The 17102-nt window shown below is 40.7% G+C and overlaps 1 protein-coding gene across 6 annotated transcripts in view; it reads left to right on the forward strand.

The window, feature by feature from the left end:
- The window catches only part of NDRG3 (NDRG family member 3), a 63248-nt gene that overhangs the window by 21940 nt on the left and 24206 nt on the right, over positions 1-17102 (forward strand). For 4 of the 6 annotated variants that reach the window (XM_027558613.1, XM_027558615.1, XM_027558610.1 and 1 more), the window contains exons 3-7: positions 881-916; positions 12368-12473; positions 13502-13622; positions 15421-15483; positions 16725-16785. In XM_027558613.1, the coding sequence (XP_027414414.1) occupies positions 881-916; positions 12368-12473; positions 13502-13622; positions 15421-15483; positions 16725-16785 (387 nt within the window). The remainder of the gene's footprint in view (positions 1-880; positions 917-12367; positions 12474-13501; positions 13623-15420; positions 15484-16724; positions 16786-17102) is intronic. The other 2 variants (XM_027558616.1, XM_027558611.1) reach the window with 1 other exon arrangement.

Here is a 17102-nt window from a genome sequence, read left to right on the forward strand (position 1 = left end):
GAGGGTGGATGGATATAACAGTTTCTGAATAATGAGGGTAATGAGGCTTGGGAGGAGCTTTTACTTTATGAGTCAGAAGGTTTTTTTTTCTCCCAAAGACATCACTCATTTACCCTTTTTATACTCTTATGTCATACTCTTGCACCTCTGGCATCTGAAATATTACAGAAATGCCTCTGAATCATTACCATTGATTTTTTTTTTTTGGGCAATCCAACCTTACTATGATATAGTCTCTTCTTAGATGCTTGTGAATTCTTCTTGGATCTTTTGACTATGTCCTACTTTTTAAACAATTCAGTGATTTGTCCTTTATCCTGTTAGCAGTTTCCTAAGATAGACCAGTGTATGAGGAACTGCGTTTTATCTGTTTCCCTTCTTCACTGACACTGCCTTTCTTCCTTGTTAGATTTCAGATCTTTCGTTCTTGACCCATCTGTATCTTTGTTCTTGTCTTCATCCTTTCTTTGCTTCCTTGTCCTGAGCACACTGGCTCCTGTCAGAGTTGGCCTCTAGCTCCTTGCCTCCCAGGTACCTCCCGTTTGGATTGTGAATGTATTCTCAGACTCTGATCCATGTTTTCTCTCTTCCCACAAGCTCTCCCTGCTCTCCTTAGGTAGGGAGACAAGTTACAAGCTTTACTAGGAAACCAGACTCTTTTCCTTCATCTTCACGGGAAGCCTGCCAAAGTGTAACCCCATCACTAAAGACTCCCCTTTTACTGACGTGCGTTGCCTCTGAAGCCTGTTGATGAGAACCATTTTAGTTTTATGGCAACCAGGAGGCTGCACATGCGCTGCTGTCACTGTGAACTGAATTTGCTGCACATGGGGGAGTCCACGCGGGGAAACTGACTGTGTTTTCTGCCTTCTGTTGACAGAATGGTACACGAAACTTCCAGGACTTTGACTGTCAGGTAAGGACTGTAGAAGCACCACGGAGGGCTGTGTACAGGATCTCTGCAGTGCTTTCCTCCCTGTGCTGGTGGTCTTGTAGAGGTGGATCTCTCTTCATAGCTGGTCACGGTTCCTTCGTGTTCTTTTGAACACTGGATCAAGTTTATTTAAAATGATTTGCTATTGTGTTCAAAAATTGCTTGCCAGGTCCCTATTTTTGTAGGTTATTGGGTGGTGTCTTTTTACAATTAAGATCTCCTTTCCTCAAATTGGTATTTGAAACTGTAATCACGAGTGCCATATGGTTGTCACCTCACAGCAGAGAAGGTTGGGGGCGGTCAATTTGGAGGGGAGACTTTACTAACAACAAAACCTGTTCTAAAAGAAAGATTTAGTGATTTTAATACAAAAAACAGATGTCTCTTGGCTGTATCTCTGGAAACACAAAATTCAACTTGACTCGTTAGTATTTTCCTAAATGGTAGTTCGTCTTAGACTGCTTTTTGCCTGTTGCTCTGTTGCTAATTTGAAAATCCATAAAGTAAACTAGCAGTTCCATCTTCCTACTTTTATCTGTTGGCTGGCCCTGAAAGAAATGGGAAGAAAGAATTAATGCAGGGAAATGGATACCTTACAAACCCATACAGCCTGACTCTCCTGCTTTTGGGGTAGATGTGGTAAGTGGCTGTCAGAGGCAACACGAAGGAGACTCCAAGGGTACTAAGTAGGAGTGGAGGGTGCAGGGAAGGCATCTTCCCTGTGTCTGGGATTCAGCCAGCTCGCACAGCCACAGGCAGATCATTATTTTCAGGTACGCATTCTATGTTAAGTACAGTGGAATCTCTCCATGTTAGCATTAACATCAAAAGGAGAAGCTAACATCTGTCTCATAGGCAACCCAGTTATATCATATTAATTTATTAGGTACCTACTATAGATTCTAAACATACATTTCTCTAATCCTTGGAGCAATATTACAAGGTGGTTTTTATCAGAGATGAGGAAATTAAGAATCAGGTTTCATAACTTGCCATGGGTGGAATTGAAGTTGAAAACCTCACTTTGTTCTAAACCCATCGCCCATTCTTTCTCACCTAGCAATGTCCAGAGCTGAGAGGTGGCAGGGAGTTGAGCTGTGTATAAAGCTGAGCTTCCTTGGCAAGACAGATGAGACTGAGACTCACTTTGGAAGGGGCAGGCTCATAGCATTATTACAGATTTTTAACTCCCAGTGCTAAACACTTCTTATTATGACCGGTATACTTTATGTATACCACATACTCAGCCTGCTGCTGTTAGGAAATCATTTGTTATAAACTCCTTACTCAAAAACAAGAAGCTATATTATTTTCTTGGTAAATGGTGGCAGTCAAGTTTTGGTTTAGTTGTTTTTAATTTGATCTTTTGATCTAACTTCAGTTATGCTTTAGATCCTAGGTTGAACTAATTTAACTGCATTACTCTTAATATTTGATATAATTTACCTAGAAGGAGCTCATTTGAGAGAGGGTAATAGTAAAATTCAAGGTGAAAAATTCCAGAAGTAGTTTATATTTTCCTACTTTTAATATGTGAAAGCATTTATTTTCATCAAATTGGACATGCCGCTAAATCAGAATATTAAAAAATTGTGCGCTTATGGCAAAACAGATATAAAAATACCAAAAAGTAAAGAAATAAAAAGCACTTGTTATTCATCACTGTTAATATTTTGGTGTATATCCTTTAGGATTTTTCTCACATATAAATATACTTAGATATAAATGAAATTGAGTTTTAGAAGTTATATTATCAACTATTTTTTAATACTAAGGCTTAAAAATAGTCTGACAAAAATTCTTTGTATTTTGGGTGAAGCTTTAATATAACAGTGTGTTCTGGCCTCATTAAATGTAACTTTTAGTTCAGTTCTGATACAAATAGAAGGATGGCAAGTGTATGTCACTGTCAGTGGTTATGAATGTACAGGTTCTCTGTGTTCTAAAGAAGAAAAAGTCAGAGGCCCTTCTTTTTTTCTCCTCAGCACTCATGAATGTACTTCATTCTCACCTCTTTGGTAAAGGCTTCTGTGGTGTTCTGGAGACTAGGGGTGTCTGGGTCAGGAGTTTGGCTACAGGTGGTAGGAGGCCTCGGAGGTAGAAACTGTGACGTGAGACATCTGTAGAGTGGCGCGGTATACCTGAAGGCTTTTTGGAAACCACTGGGCATTCTTAGGAGACAAAGCAGAACAAATCTAAAGCCAGCATTGCTACATTCAGCCTTGGCATCGGTGTTGTTCTTTAGCATAACTGTGGCATGGGACTAGCTGATGAAGCAAGTTCCTCTGGTCTCTATCTTGCCTTAGAAAAACCTTTACTGAATTTGATGATACTCCAGGAAGTTATCTTAGCATCACAACTAAGCTCATAACTTCAATCTGAACTGTCTTTTCTTCCTCTGTTTTCTCTACTAATCCAACTACATGCTTCCCCTCCCCCCATTAATTGAAAATATAATTAAAATCGTACCATTTCTTTTGGTTCTTTGATTGTCCTAGTGACTTAGGTACTATACAGCTCCCCTGAGGCAAATAGCAGTTATATTGAGATCTCAGTAAAGAGAGGAGGGGTGATTAGCGGTAACAGTGCTTGGAATTGTTGTAAAGGAGAAAACCTATTTCCAGTTGAAACAGTGAATCAACAGACTTATTGTTAATTATCTACTTTGGTGCTGCTTAATTGTCTTCTGCTTGTGAGAATGTTTAAAAATTTGAAAGTAGAACTAAGACAAATACAATAGGTTCTTTGTGCATGTGATATATTGCCTTCAAAAATAATTATACTAGGAAATCAAGAGGCACAGATTTATGTATTTTACTATATATAAGATAAATAAGCTACGAGGATATACTAGAGAGCACAGAAAATATAGCCAGTATTTTATAAAAATTTTAAATGGAATATAATCTATAAGAATTTTGGATCACTATGGTGTACACCTGAAACTAATATTGTAAATCAACTATACCTCAACTTTACAAAAGGGATTAGTAAGATGGATATAAGGCTGGATAGATGTGTGATAATTGAGTATAGTAAAATATTAATGGTAGAATCCAGGTTGTGGGTATACAGATGTTCACTGTAAATTCTTTCAGCTTAGGTGTATGGTTGAAAGTTCTCATGATAAAATGTTGCGGGGGGAATCAATGTTTAATTTTACAAAAAAGTACACAAAACTGTTTTTCATTTTTAAACAACTCTCTCCATGGACATTTCCACACCTTCACACACACTTATTATGAAGTTGTAATCACTATGTTTGTATAAATATCATCATCATTATTTCTCACATATTTCTAAAACTTCATGTGTAGTGTAATGTGTGCATATCACATGAGTAAACATGCTGTATGTTTAAAAACAATTCTTGTGTATAATCAAATTTGGAAAATTCAGAAAAGTGTAAAACTAAAGGGTACCTATAATCCTGTTACCTAGAGATAGCTGTATTTTATTATATTTCTTCCCAGTTTTCACTTTTGTATTCTGGTTATCAAAAGAGTACATGCTCATAGTTGAAGAGTTGGAGAGCACAGAGAGTTAAGAAGTAGCAGAGAAAAGCTCAGAAGCCTAGAGCCCAGGGACAGCCATGTTGCTGTTTAGTTTGAGCTATGTTTGTGTGTGTATAGTTTTTTTTAATTTTAAAGTTTATTTGATTGGTCATACTGGATGTACAGTTATATATTTCCTTTTCTGACTTAATATTAGAACACAATCCCATTTCCATTTTTAAACTCTCATAAAAACAGTCTTTAATGGGGAATTCCCTGGCAGTCCAGTGGTTAGGACATGGCACTTTCATTACGTGGGCCTGTGTTTAATCCCTGGTCAGGGAACTAAGTTCCTGCAAGCCACATGGCACAGCCAAAAAGAAAAAAAAAACTCTGATGGCTGACTGTTATATCCTCGTATAGCTATCCCATGACTTAACTATTCCATTATTTTTGGAAATTAGATTCCTTATAGTATGTTCAGTTATTATAATTTGTTCAGTTCATTGAACATTTTCTGCATAAATTTTGTATACACGTTGGATTATTTCTTTAAATGGATCTTGGAATGAACACATTTAAGGCTCTTGGCATATCTTGTCAGTTTGCCTTCCACTTCCATCAGAGGGGCACTCAATAAATATTAATGGAGAGTGAAAAGCTGCTATCTTCCAGGATATATATTCCTGTAGAAGATGCTGATAATGGAGTGCACTCATAAGAGTGGAGTTCCTATTCCTAGGATAAGAATTCCAGACCTGGCTGAGGGCTGGGTGGTTTCATGCTGGCTGTTTAATGGCAGTAGTTCTTTGGAGGACTGACTTATAGAACCCTACTGTAAGGATGTATATATGTGACTGCCTCTTCTAAAGGGATTTAAACAGCTTTAAACTCTCGCACATCACTTGGTAAATGGGCACTATTACAAAATAAGAATTAAGTGAAGTAAATAACTGGAAGTTGCTTCCGCAGAAAAGAAGTATTTGGAAAGAACTGGGGTTCGGCCACCTGCTATAGTCTGTTAGGGAGCTTGACCAGTTCCATGCTCCTCCCCTTGCCTTAAAGGACGTGAATGTGGCCCCAGTCCCCCTTTCAGCCTCTGTCCCACTGTTTCCCATTATTTACTCACCCACTCCCTGGAAAACTAGGATTGTTGCTGACCCACCCATGCTTCCGCTTTGTGCCTTTCCTTTCTGATGGCCTCTGTTCACAGGTCCTCCCCTCACGATGCACACCTGCCCCCTTTTGGTTTGGTTTTTTTTTAATTGAAGTATAGTTTATTTACAATGTTGTGTTAATTACTGCTGTGTTGGTTTGATTTTGCTGGTTTGGGGGCGGGGGGGACGGGTAAAGGAGAAATTGATTATTAAGTTCTAAGAATATAGTTGACTTTATTTTCATTTGCAGAGAAAAAAGAACCTTATAGATTCTAAGGCCTTTGTATCACCACCCCCAATCTCAGTTCCCTTTCCCTGTCACTATTTCTCTGACAAGCTGTGTCACAGCATGGGCCTGATGGCTACCAAAGCCCCAAATTCATGTCCTTTCAGCTTAGCAGCCTCACTGCTGAGAGAATATCTTTACCTATAACTTGATAGAAAAGGCCAGGGGAGGAGTCTTGTTGGTTCGGCATGGGTCATGTGTGTGGGGGTCACACTCTCAAACTTGGACTGCTACCGTGGCCAAAGATTGGGGTGTTTGAATTGGCCAAATCTGTTCCTCTTCCTGTCTGGACTAGACAGTCCATATTCTGAAGGTGTTCTGGGCTATATTGCATGTAGGTTAGTCATTCAGTCTCTTTTTCCTCATTGTTTACCAAGGCTGTTTGAAGAAGATATTGGATTTGGCTTTGAAAAAGATAGGAAAAGACAGATTTTATCTTGACATATTGCAAAAAGAGCTTTCAAATGAAGAGCATGATTTGTGAGAGTTCTGAGAGTGTGGGTAGCTGGAAAATAAAAGTAGACGTCTGAAAGAATGTTGAGTTAACTAGGCTGAAGGATGTGAGAGGTAAAAGGGGAGAGAACTGAGGCTGAAATTAGGGAAAACATATTACAGAACTTTAAAAAGGAAAATGTCATTTACTTGTAGGCAGAAGGCTGAATAATTGTGGAGACAGATTCTTTTACTATGGGATTAAATGAAGTCATGCAAATGAACTTTATACCACTATCCAGGATAAGGTAATGGGGTATTATATTAAAATTTCCTTTGTAATAAATAACAAAAACTACACCCAGGGATCGTAGAGAGGTCTGCTTATTAGAAACAGAATAAAATTCATACTAATATGAATGTTGATATTTCTAGAAGTATGTTGTCCTACAAGTTTGCCTAAACTGTTTCAGACTGGCCAGGGAGAAGCAGCAGCACTAACAGGCATGATGTGGTCAAAATTTAAATTCTCAGAGAGGTGTAACACGTCAGATTGTATAACTGGTGATAGCACATTGAGCTGAAGGAAAAGGACTTAGAAAAATAGGTGAATATTGGTTATTATCAATTAATGGTAATAACCTAAACTCTTATTAAAGTCTTAAAAAGATAATCTATCTACATCTTTGATTAAGAGGGAGAGGCAGCCCAGGATGGAGAAGTGTGTTGGGGACCAGTATTATCTCAGGCTGTTTTATAAGCCTGGAGAGTAAGGGATCATACTTAAGAGGTGCATAGCCTTGGAGGTGGTAAGAAATCAGAGTGCTGGGAAGATCTATGACCAGAGCCTACTAGGCACTCTATTGTGCAGTCACACCCTCTAGAATGCTGGGGCGAGTGGCGGGGTCACTAGAGAAACAGCCTGTGCACCGGGTGATAGTTGACTAAAGTGGAAAGGTGGCACAGCACCACCCCTGCCTGGCCATCGAATCAGCTCCACAGCCAGAGTCTCTGCACACTTAGCTCCAGGCAGAGACTTGTTCAAGCCATTCCCACAGAAGGTCACAAAGGATATATTTACGGGTCCACATGGAGGTGAGTGTCTCCTTTCTTTCCATATTTCTTTGAAAATGAAGAGTAACCCTATGAGATACTGGTAACCAAGGGTTGCTCCAGTGGGGCAACAAGATTGACAGATAGAGCCCAGGAGATAGGGGCTGAGATCTCCCTCAAAAGTTGAAATTTTGCGAGTCAACTTTAACTCTGAATTTCATCCAGATTATGAAATGGTGACAAGACTAATTACTTTGCCCTATTGCCTTGTCTGCTTTTAATATGTCCTGTTTTGCCCCATCTGTTATAGCTCCCTTTTCGTATCATCTGAACTTCCCTGACAGCTTGCTATCCCCCACCCCTTCACTCCACACCCACCTCCCGCCTTTCCTGCACACACTATCCCCATTAATTATCAGATCTTGGGAGGTCCTGCTAACCCCCAGGGCCAAAGTATAAATTGTTTTTTACTCATTTCTCAACATAGCTGAGACCAAGCTGGAATACTTAAGCAAGACTGTACTAAAGGCTTGGATATGACAGAAAGAAGGCTGCAGCAACTAGATTGTTGGATGACTGGTTGTTGCCCATTCTCTTCAGTTTGGATTCTCCTGTCGTGTCACTCCTCTGGCAGAGGCTGGCTTCTCCCTCTCTCTTTACTCTTTCTCCAGAAGTAAGACATGACAGAGGTCAAAGCCTCCTTAAATTCACTTTCAGAATAGGTCACTGCCCAGAAGGAATCAAGTCTAAAGTTAATGTATGTTCCTTCTCCAAGTTTTTGCACTTTAAATATATGTATATAAACATATGCAGTCTATGCAATGTTGCTTTTTAAAGAAATCTGCATATGTAAATCATATGTCATATACAAATCCTTCTGTGCTTCTATTCAGCATTGTTTTTTCAAGATTTTCTCTGTGTATTAATGCTTATAGTTCTAGTTCATTCATTTTTATCTATCTCATTATGTGAATATGTCATAATTCCATTTTCAATTTCCTTATACATGACTGTTTATAGACTGCTTTCAGTTTTTTGATGTTATAAATAAGGCTGCAGTGTGTATGTATATATGTACATATATATATATCTGCATATCTTTTTGTGTGTTTGAGTATGTTTGAGAATTGCCTTAGATTATACCTAAAAGTAAAACTGCTGTAGGGTACACATTGCTTAACTTTGCTCGAAATTACCAAATTATTCTCCAGAGTAGCTGTTCTTGGTTACTGCCTACCAACAGTGTATGAAAGTTCTTGTTTCTCTACACCTTGGCTGACAGCATTATATGACTTAAATTTTTTTGCCATTCTGGTATATATGAAATTACATCTTATTGAATTTAATTTGCACTTTTCTGTCTGCTAATACAGTTAATATCTTCCTCGTTGATTTTCTTTAAGAGCATCCTATTTATTTCTTTCACAGTACTGATCACAAGCTGTTGTTATGGTTGGTTGGTTGGTTGGTTTTTTTGTCTGCCTCCGAGGCAGTGGCACCCCACTCCAGTACTCTTGCCTGGAAAATCGCATGGACAGAGGGGCCTGGTGGGCTGCAGTCCATGGGGTCGCTTAGGGTCGGACACAACTGAGCGACTTCACTTTCCCTTTTCACTTTCATGCATTGGAGAAGGAAATGGCAACCCACTCCAGTGTTCTTGCCTGGAGAAACCCAGGGACGGGGGAGCCTGGTGGGCTGCCGTCTGTGGGGTCACACAGAGTCAGACACGACTGAAGTGACTTAGCAGCAGCAGCAGTAGCATGTAGAGCATAATCTCTGTGAGAGCAGGGGTCACGCCTCTCTTGCTCACTGTTTTGTGCCCAGAGCTCAGCCCAGGGTCTGGTAGTAGGAGTTCAGTAGATGCATAGTTGTTTAGTGAATGAGCCTGGTGGAGAGGTTCCTCACTAAGTCTGACACTGTGTGTTAGTCTCTCAGTCATGTCTGATTGTATGTGACCCCATGGACTGTAGCCCACCAGGTTCCTTTGTCCATGGAATTCTCCAGGTGAGAATACTGGAGTGAGTTGTCATTCCCTTTTCCAGGAAGTCTGACATTTACCACACAAGAAATGCTCATACAGCAACAGGAATTTGTGTCTCTATGTTCCTCCATCTAAACCCTATACTTAATTTCATAACCAGTTCACAGGACCTGATTCTCTCCTTCATTTCTTGTTTCCCTTTTTTAAGCCTTTGAATAGGAGGTAGCAAGCAGTAATAGAGAAGAGCAGAAATACTGAGTCATCTGTGGTTTGATTTGATAGAGATATCTGCTCCAGCCTGGGACCTATAATTTGAGATGCACTGATGTTCAACTAGTGTAAGATTGGTCTCTGCCGTACATGAGTGAAGAAACCAAGGCTCTGTTGAGGTTTATTGTTAGGTTGGAAGACCTTTGCCTTTGTTGGGATTCTTACTCACAGTTTATTTCATCTACTGTAAGACTTACTGAGATAGGTAAAGACTTTGTCAGCAAAATTCAGTAGGCTAGGCATGATAATGTATTTTTTTTTTTTTGATAATGTATTTTTAAGAAACATAGACATTGAAGAAGACTAGAATAAATTTCAGTTACTTTTCCTACAGAGTCTTTACTTTCCACCCAGTCACTCTTAGCACTATCCCAGCACCTCTGACTGCATCTTGTCCTGGCTTAGTCTGACACTGTTTCCACTGTTTCCCCATCTATTTCCATGAAGTGATGGGACCGGATGCCATGATCTTTGTTTTCTGAATGTTGAGCTTTAAGCCAACTTTTTCACTCTCCACTTTCACTTTCATCAAAAGGCTTTTTAGTTCCTCTTCACTTTCTGCCATAAAGGTGGTGTCATCTGCATATCTGACGTTATTGATATTTCTCCCGGCAATCTTGATTCCCGCTTGTGTTTCTTCCAGTCCAGCATTTCTCATGATGTACTCTGCATATAAGTTAAATAAGCAGGGTGATAATATACAGCCTTGACGTACTCCTTTTCCTATTTGGAACCAGTCTGTTGCTCCATGTCCAGTTCTAACTGTTGTTTCCTGACCTGCATACAGGTTTCTCAAGAGGCAGGTCAGGTGGTCTGGTATTCCCATCTCTTTCAGAATTTTCCACAGTTTATTGTGATCCACACAGTCAAAGGCTTTGGCATAGTCAATAAAGCAGAAATAGATGTTTTTCTGGAACTCTCTTGCTTTTTCCATGATCCAGCGGATATTGGCAATTTGATCTCTGGTTCCTCTGCCTTTTCTAAAACCAGCTTAAACATCAGGAAGTTCACGGTTCACGTATTGCTGAAGCCTGGCTTGGAGAATTTTGAGCATTACTTTACTAGCATGTGAGATGAGTGCAATTGTGCGGTAGTTTGAGCATTCTTTGGCATTGCCTTTCTTTGGGATTGGAATGAAAACTGACCTTTTCCAGTCCTGTGGCCACTGCTGAGTTTTACAAATTTGCTGGCATATTGAGTGCATCACTTCATGGGAAATAGATGGGGAAACAGTGAAAACAGTGTCAGACTTTATTTTTGGGGGCTCCAAAATCACTGCAGATGGTGACTGCAGCCATGAAATTAAAAGACGCTTACTCCTTGGAAGGAAAGTCATGACCAACCTAGATAGCATATTGAAAAGCAGAGACATTACTTTGCCAACAAAGGTCTGTCTAGTCAAGGCTATGGTTTTTCCAGTGGTCATGTATGGATGTGAGAGTTGGACTGTGAAGAAGGCTGAGCGCCGAAGAATTGATACTTTTGAACTGTGGTGTTGGAGAAGACTCTTGAGAGTCCCTTGGACTGCAAGGAGATCCAACCAGTCCATTCTGAAGGAGATCAGCCCTGGGATTTCTTTGGAGGAAATGATGTTAAAGCTGAAACTCCAGTACTTTGGCCACCTCATGTGAAAGTTGACTTATTGGAAAAGATTCTGATGCTGGGAGGGATTGGGGGCAGGAGGAGAAGGGGACGACAGAGGATGAGATGGCTGAGTGGCATCACTGACTCGATGGACGTGAGTCTGAGTGAACTCCAGGAGTTTGTGATGGACAGGGAGGCCTGGTGTGCTGCTATTCATGGAGTCACAAAGAGTCGGACACAACTGAGCAACTGAACTTAACTGACTGAACTGAGCTGTGCTCTGACTACATCTTAAATTTTACTCATTGCCTTGGTTATGATCCTTCGGGATACAAGGAACAAACCCACCCAAATAGCTTAAACCAGAGGCAGTCTGGAGATGTCTCAGAACTTAATGGCATACACAGTTGGAATCAGGAATCAGAACAGTAGAAATGCTTATTATACACAGTTGGAATCAGTAATCAGAGCAGTAGAAATGCTTATTATAAGCTCCCAAGTTTACTTCTCTTTTCAAGAGAAGAACCAAACTAAAGATGGAATCTCTTAGTCCCAATTACACATTCTTAAGAAAGGGCTTAGCATGGACCAAATGTTCACCGGACTCCAGTGAACCATAACCATAAGGTTACAGTCTGCAAGCCAGGTGGCCAAGAGCCTTCCCTGTGCTGTATGGATGGCACAGAAGGGCAACTCCCAGGGAACGGGAGAGATTTTAGATAGTCACACTCATAGGTGCCACTGAATTTATCAGTTGCTGCACATGCATTTAGAGGATCTGAAACCTCTGCCTTTTTACCCAGCAGCTTCTTCATATCTTCTGCTTCCTTCACTTACCTTTCTCCAGGTCTTTCCTGGCTTCTTATTCAACTTGCTGATCTCACCATAGCCAGTTGTGAATATATTCTCAGCAGATACCCTGGCTTCCCCCACTTAAGAAAGTGAGCTTTGTAGATAAGGTGCATTTTTTCTTCATTTGTTTGTCTGTTTATCTGGAAGGAATTAAAAAATAGGACTATCCTATGTAACATAGCATCTCTCTAGTAGGCTTATGGTTCAGTGATGTGTCCTGCCCCAGCTAGTGGGAAATAGTGGTGAATTCGGGTATCGTGAAACTTCAGCAGCCTGGGCAGTGCATCCTGCCCTTGCTGAGACCTTTACGTTCTCTTGTTACAGGAACATGACATAGAAACAGCTCACGGTATGGTCCACGTCACTATCAGAGGCCTGCCGAAGGGAAACAGACCGGTCATTCTAACATACCATGACATTGGCCTCAATCGTATGTATTTGATTTTATACCGTTCCTTTTTGTTATAACACATAATCTTTGTATATTTTTTAAAAACACAGAAGAGACCCCAGTATTCTAATAGAACATAGGTTTTCTCCTCTCTGCCTTATCCTCGTTGCTACTTGTGTTAATGGCAGAATTGAAGTTCCTGGGAAGTATGCAGCTAAGTGCATTTTGGGGAATACTGGGATTTTATCTCATTTTGTGTCACATCTGCTAAAGGGCTGAAGATTATATGATAGACTGGTTAAGAAAGTAGGGTTGAAGTTAGTTGTTTGTTTTTTTAATTAATACTCTGGGTTTTTTCATATTTCAGATTAGAAAATTCAGAATTTGAGCTTAACTTTGTTATGAGCCCTTCAATGAGTTAGTAGAAGTATCCTTGCTATAGCCTTTCCCTGATGACTCTAAATGGACCTTTCTAGGTGGTAACATAAGATTCTGGCCCTAGCCCCGGGTCCACGGAATCTGCATTACATGTGTTTCTTTCACACTCCTCTGGCTATCAGAGGTGACCTGCATTTGAAGTTACAATCAAGTGCTGGAGCTTTTGAAAAGGAATTTAAGCAGTAGAAGTTGAAGCAGTAACCCTCCCTGCACCTTAGCAGTTTTGCCATGTGAGAAGTTTTCCACATGGTGAATGTAAGCAACAAGAAACTCACTTTAGCCAGGCCTCCTGGGATATGGTCAGTATCTCTGTATCAGGTAGGGAATAAGATACATGAAAAATGACAGTGTTATGGGTATAAGATTGTTTTGTGAAACACCAGGATTGGCTTCCACTCTGTAGATGTTCTGTAGAATTGAGGACTAATTAAATGTTCTTTTCAAGCCGTTGAGACGTCTGGTAGTCAGCCTTTAGGGCAGCTTGAGTCAGACAGTTGTTCAGATACTTGATTCTAGTGAAATAGTGATTTAAAAGGAGTAAGAGAGGACGATGATATGGAATTGATTGAATAGAGGAAAAGTGAGACGAAATGAAGAGCTTGTGACTTTCGAATATTTTGTTGTTACAGACAAATCTTGTTTCAATGCGTTCTTTAACTTTGAAGACATGCAGGAGATCACCCAGCACTTTGCTGTCTGTCATGTGGATGCCCCAGGCCAGCAGGAAGGTGCACCCTCCTTCCCAACTGGGTAAGGCCACAAGCAAGACCCTTCTGGAAAACAGGCACTCAGAGAGCAAAGCTCCAGTGGGAGCACTAGCCATGTGCTTCCCTCCAAGCTGGTTTTAGCACAGCCTGCAGGTTGTGTCAACCTTGTCAACCAGCCGTCCAGTTGCTTTCTCTCCTCACCCTGGGAGAACTGTCATGGACAGTCTATTCAGGAAGACTGTATGTTTTCCCATATCCAGGATTGGCCCTCCATAAATGGGAGCCAATCACAAGACAGTCATGTCTGGAACACCCACTTCTTACTGTCTTCTGTCTGTCCCTTTCTTCATCTGTTTTAAACCTGTCATTTTTTCCCCCTCCTGGAACTCGCAACTCCCTTTAGACCCAAAACTCAGATTTCTCTGAGCTTCCTGAGAGCACCTCGCCAGCCTGATCTTCAGTCCGGTGACAGGAATTTGAATATCAGTGTAATCATTTATTCAGAGAAGCTGCAGCGTCAGGTAGACGTGCGTTTGACCGAACATGCACGTGGAGCTCTCAGCCTCATCTGCTTTGCGTGGCGGAGCTCCAGTCTCCCTGACTCTTCCCTGGACAGTGTAATTATGGAGGAGACCTTGGGGGAGGAGTGAAACCACAAGCTGTGGAACGCTCATCCTTCCCCTCTTTGCTTATCTTCAGAGCTGCCTTTGCCAGTGATTGCTGTGAAGTAGACCGTTGCAGACAAATAGCAGCTAACATTTACACCGTACTCAAGACAGTAATCTTGAACATTGCGTTACATTCTTAACCCATTTAATGCTTAAAACCCTATGGGATAGGTTTACTATTATTCCCATTTTACAGGTGAGGATACTAAGGTCCAAAGATATTATGTACTTTGTCCAAGCCTACATAACAAATAAGTAGCCGAGCTGGGATTTTAACTCAGGCAGTCTGGCTCCAGAATCTGTTATTCACTATGTCCAAGCCATTTCTGTCCCTTAAACACAAACTGGCCAGTGACCAGTTTATATCCAGCAAAATTTAGACACAGTTCCTTTTTTCTGTTTTATGCACAAATGGTTCAAAAGCATGCCAGTGCTTGAAGTGTTTCAAGCAGAGGCAGGCTGACATCCCTGTCAAATGTAGAGCAGAACTGCCACATATGTAGGAAGCTGTCTTAAGATCTCTTTCATCTTTGATGCTGCAGTTTATGTGGACACTCCCTACTTTTCTTGGATTCTTGGTCTGAGTCAGTTTTGGGCTTGCTTGACCATCTTAGGATCCAGTGACTTAGATCAGAACCAAATTCAAAAGCAAATAATAAAGTAGCTGGGTTATTCTATGCCTAAGTGAAACAAAGCAGCCTTCATGATAAGAGCCCAGGATTTGTGACCAAGCGCCCTAGGCCCAGTAAATGTTTGTTTACTATTGGGCTTAGCTGCCTAAACATAAGCAGCAAGCCAAAAGCCACTTCCTGAGTTGACTCTTAACTGCTAGAAGTTTACTGAACCTGAACCCCAATTGAAGTAGTTATTTGGGGATTAGAAATACCTAAGAACTCTGCAGGCTTCCCTTGTGGCTCAGCTGGTAATGAGTCCGCCTGCAATGCAGGAGACCAGGATTTGATCCCTGGATTGGGAATATCCCCTGGAGAAGGGAAAGGCTACCCACTCCAGTATTCTGGCCTGGAGAATTCCATGGACTAGTCCATGGGGTCGCAAAGAGTTGGACACGACTGAGCGACTTTCACTTTCAAGAACTCTGTACTTTTCTAATTGTTCTAGTAATTGGGAATTGTGAGTGCATTCCAATTCAGGAGGTATCCTTCTGGATTTCAGGTACCAGTACCCAACCATGGATGAGCTGGCCGAAATGCTGCCTCCTGTTCTCACCCACTTAAAGTGAGTTCATTCTGTAGTTCTTCCATGTGGTTTTTGTTTTTCAAAAAAACACTTTTTTTTGCTATGTGTCTGATCTGGGTGCTATGATGGTAATCAAAACAGTATGGTCACTACCCTTATGGAGTGTGAAGCTTACATTTTGATATGGAAAATAATTAACAACAGGGAAACAAACAAATAGTCACGGCTTACATTGCTGTAGAAGAAATCAGTAGGGATGTGTGATAGAGAATAAAAGCAGGCTCTACCAAATATGGCTAACTGAGGAATACCTCTCTAAGGAGTCCTTTAGGTTAAGACCTGGAGGATAAAAAGGAGTTACCTAAATAGAGAGCCAGGACAAGAGGATTCCAGATGGAAGGAATATGTCCAAAAGGCCTGACCCAAGTGAACAAGTGGGAGAAAAGCATAAGGTGATATTTGAGAACTAAAACAAGAACCAGATTACACAGATCTGACAGATCAGGTGAGACTTCGGGATTTTATTCAAAAGGCAAAGAAAAACACTGAAGAGTTTTATGCAGGGGAGTGTATCTGATTTAGTCTTTTAAAATGATCACTCTAGATATGTAAACTGCACATCAATAAAGCTGTTTGCATTTTTCTTTTAATTACTCTAAAGACTTCCCTAGCAATCCAGTGGTTAAGATTCCATGCTTCCAACACTAGGGGCATGGGTTCGATCCCTCGTCATGAAACTTAAGATCCTGCGTGCTGCATGGCACAGCCAAAGATAAATAAATTAAACACTGCCAAAAGGAACCTTTAAAAAAAAAAAAAAAGATTAGCTGTGGAGAGAATCTCCACAGGTTTAAAGAGGGGTAAAAGAGAAAAAGCAGGGGACCAGTTAAACTATTACAACAATCAGGCAAGTGATGTTGATAGCTTGGCACTAGATGCCTCCCAGAGGATGGAATGGAGGAGAAGGCAGATGGAAGGACTGTGAAGGTGACTATAGGACTTGCTGATGGGTTGGGTGTGGAGGTGATAGGAGAGTGAGCTGTCAAGGATGACTCCCATGTTTTAGTCATACTTCACATAATCTTTAAAATCAACTTAGAAGTCATCATATCCTTGTTTTATAGATAGGGAACCCAGGCTTAGGAAGTTAATGAAACCTAACCAAATTCTCCATCTAGTAAGCATCAGAACCAGATTTGAATCCAGTTGTATTTTTCCCATTATGCCATGCTCCCTTCAAACGAGTTAACCCTATTCATATTGGTGTGTTCCATTTACAGTCTGAAAAGCATCATTGGGATTGGGGTTGGAGCTGGAGCTTACATCCTCAGCAGATTTGCAGTAAGTACATGGAGGATTAGTCTCAACACCCTTAAGGCACTGCCTAGGTCACAGCTCTTACTGCTGTGTTAAATGAGAAGGAACTGTCATGGATCTTATGTCTGTTTTTCTATAAATTGTGTCCACAGATACTAGTTTGTATAAAGCCTTGCTTTGTACTTCTAGCACCTAAAAAAATAAGAGATGCGGGCAGGATATCATCAATAAAAAATAACTCTCAGAGAACATTTAAAGTGGAATTTCTTACAGCCATTAAAATTTTATAAGACGAGCTTATGATACATAATTCACATATATTATAACCTTAACAAAGAGGT

This window comes from Bos indicus x Bos taurus, chromosome 13, assembly GCF_003369695.1.
Source record: "Bos indicus x Bos taurus breed Angus x Brahman F1 hybrid chromosome 13, Bos_hybrid_MaternalHap_v2.0, whole genome shotgun sequence".
Lineage (NCBI taxonomy): Eukaryota > Metazoa > Chordata > Mammalia > Artiodactyla > Bovidae > Bos > Bos indicus x Bos taurus.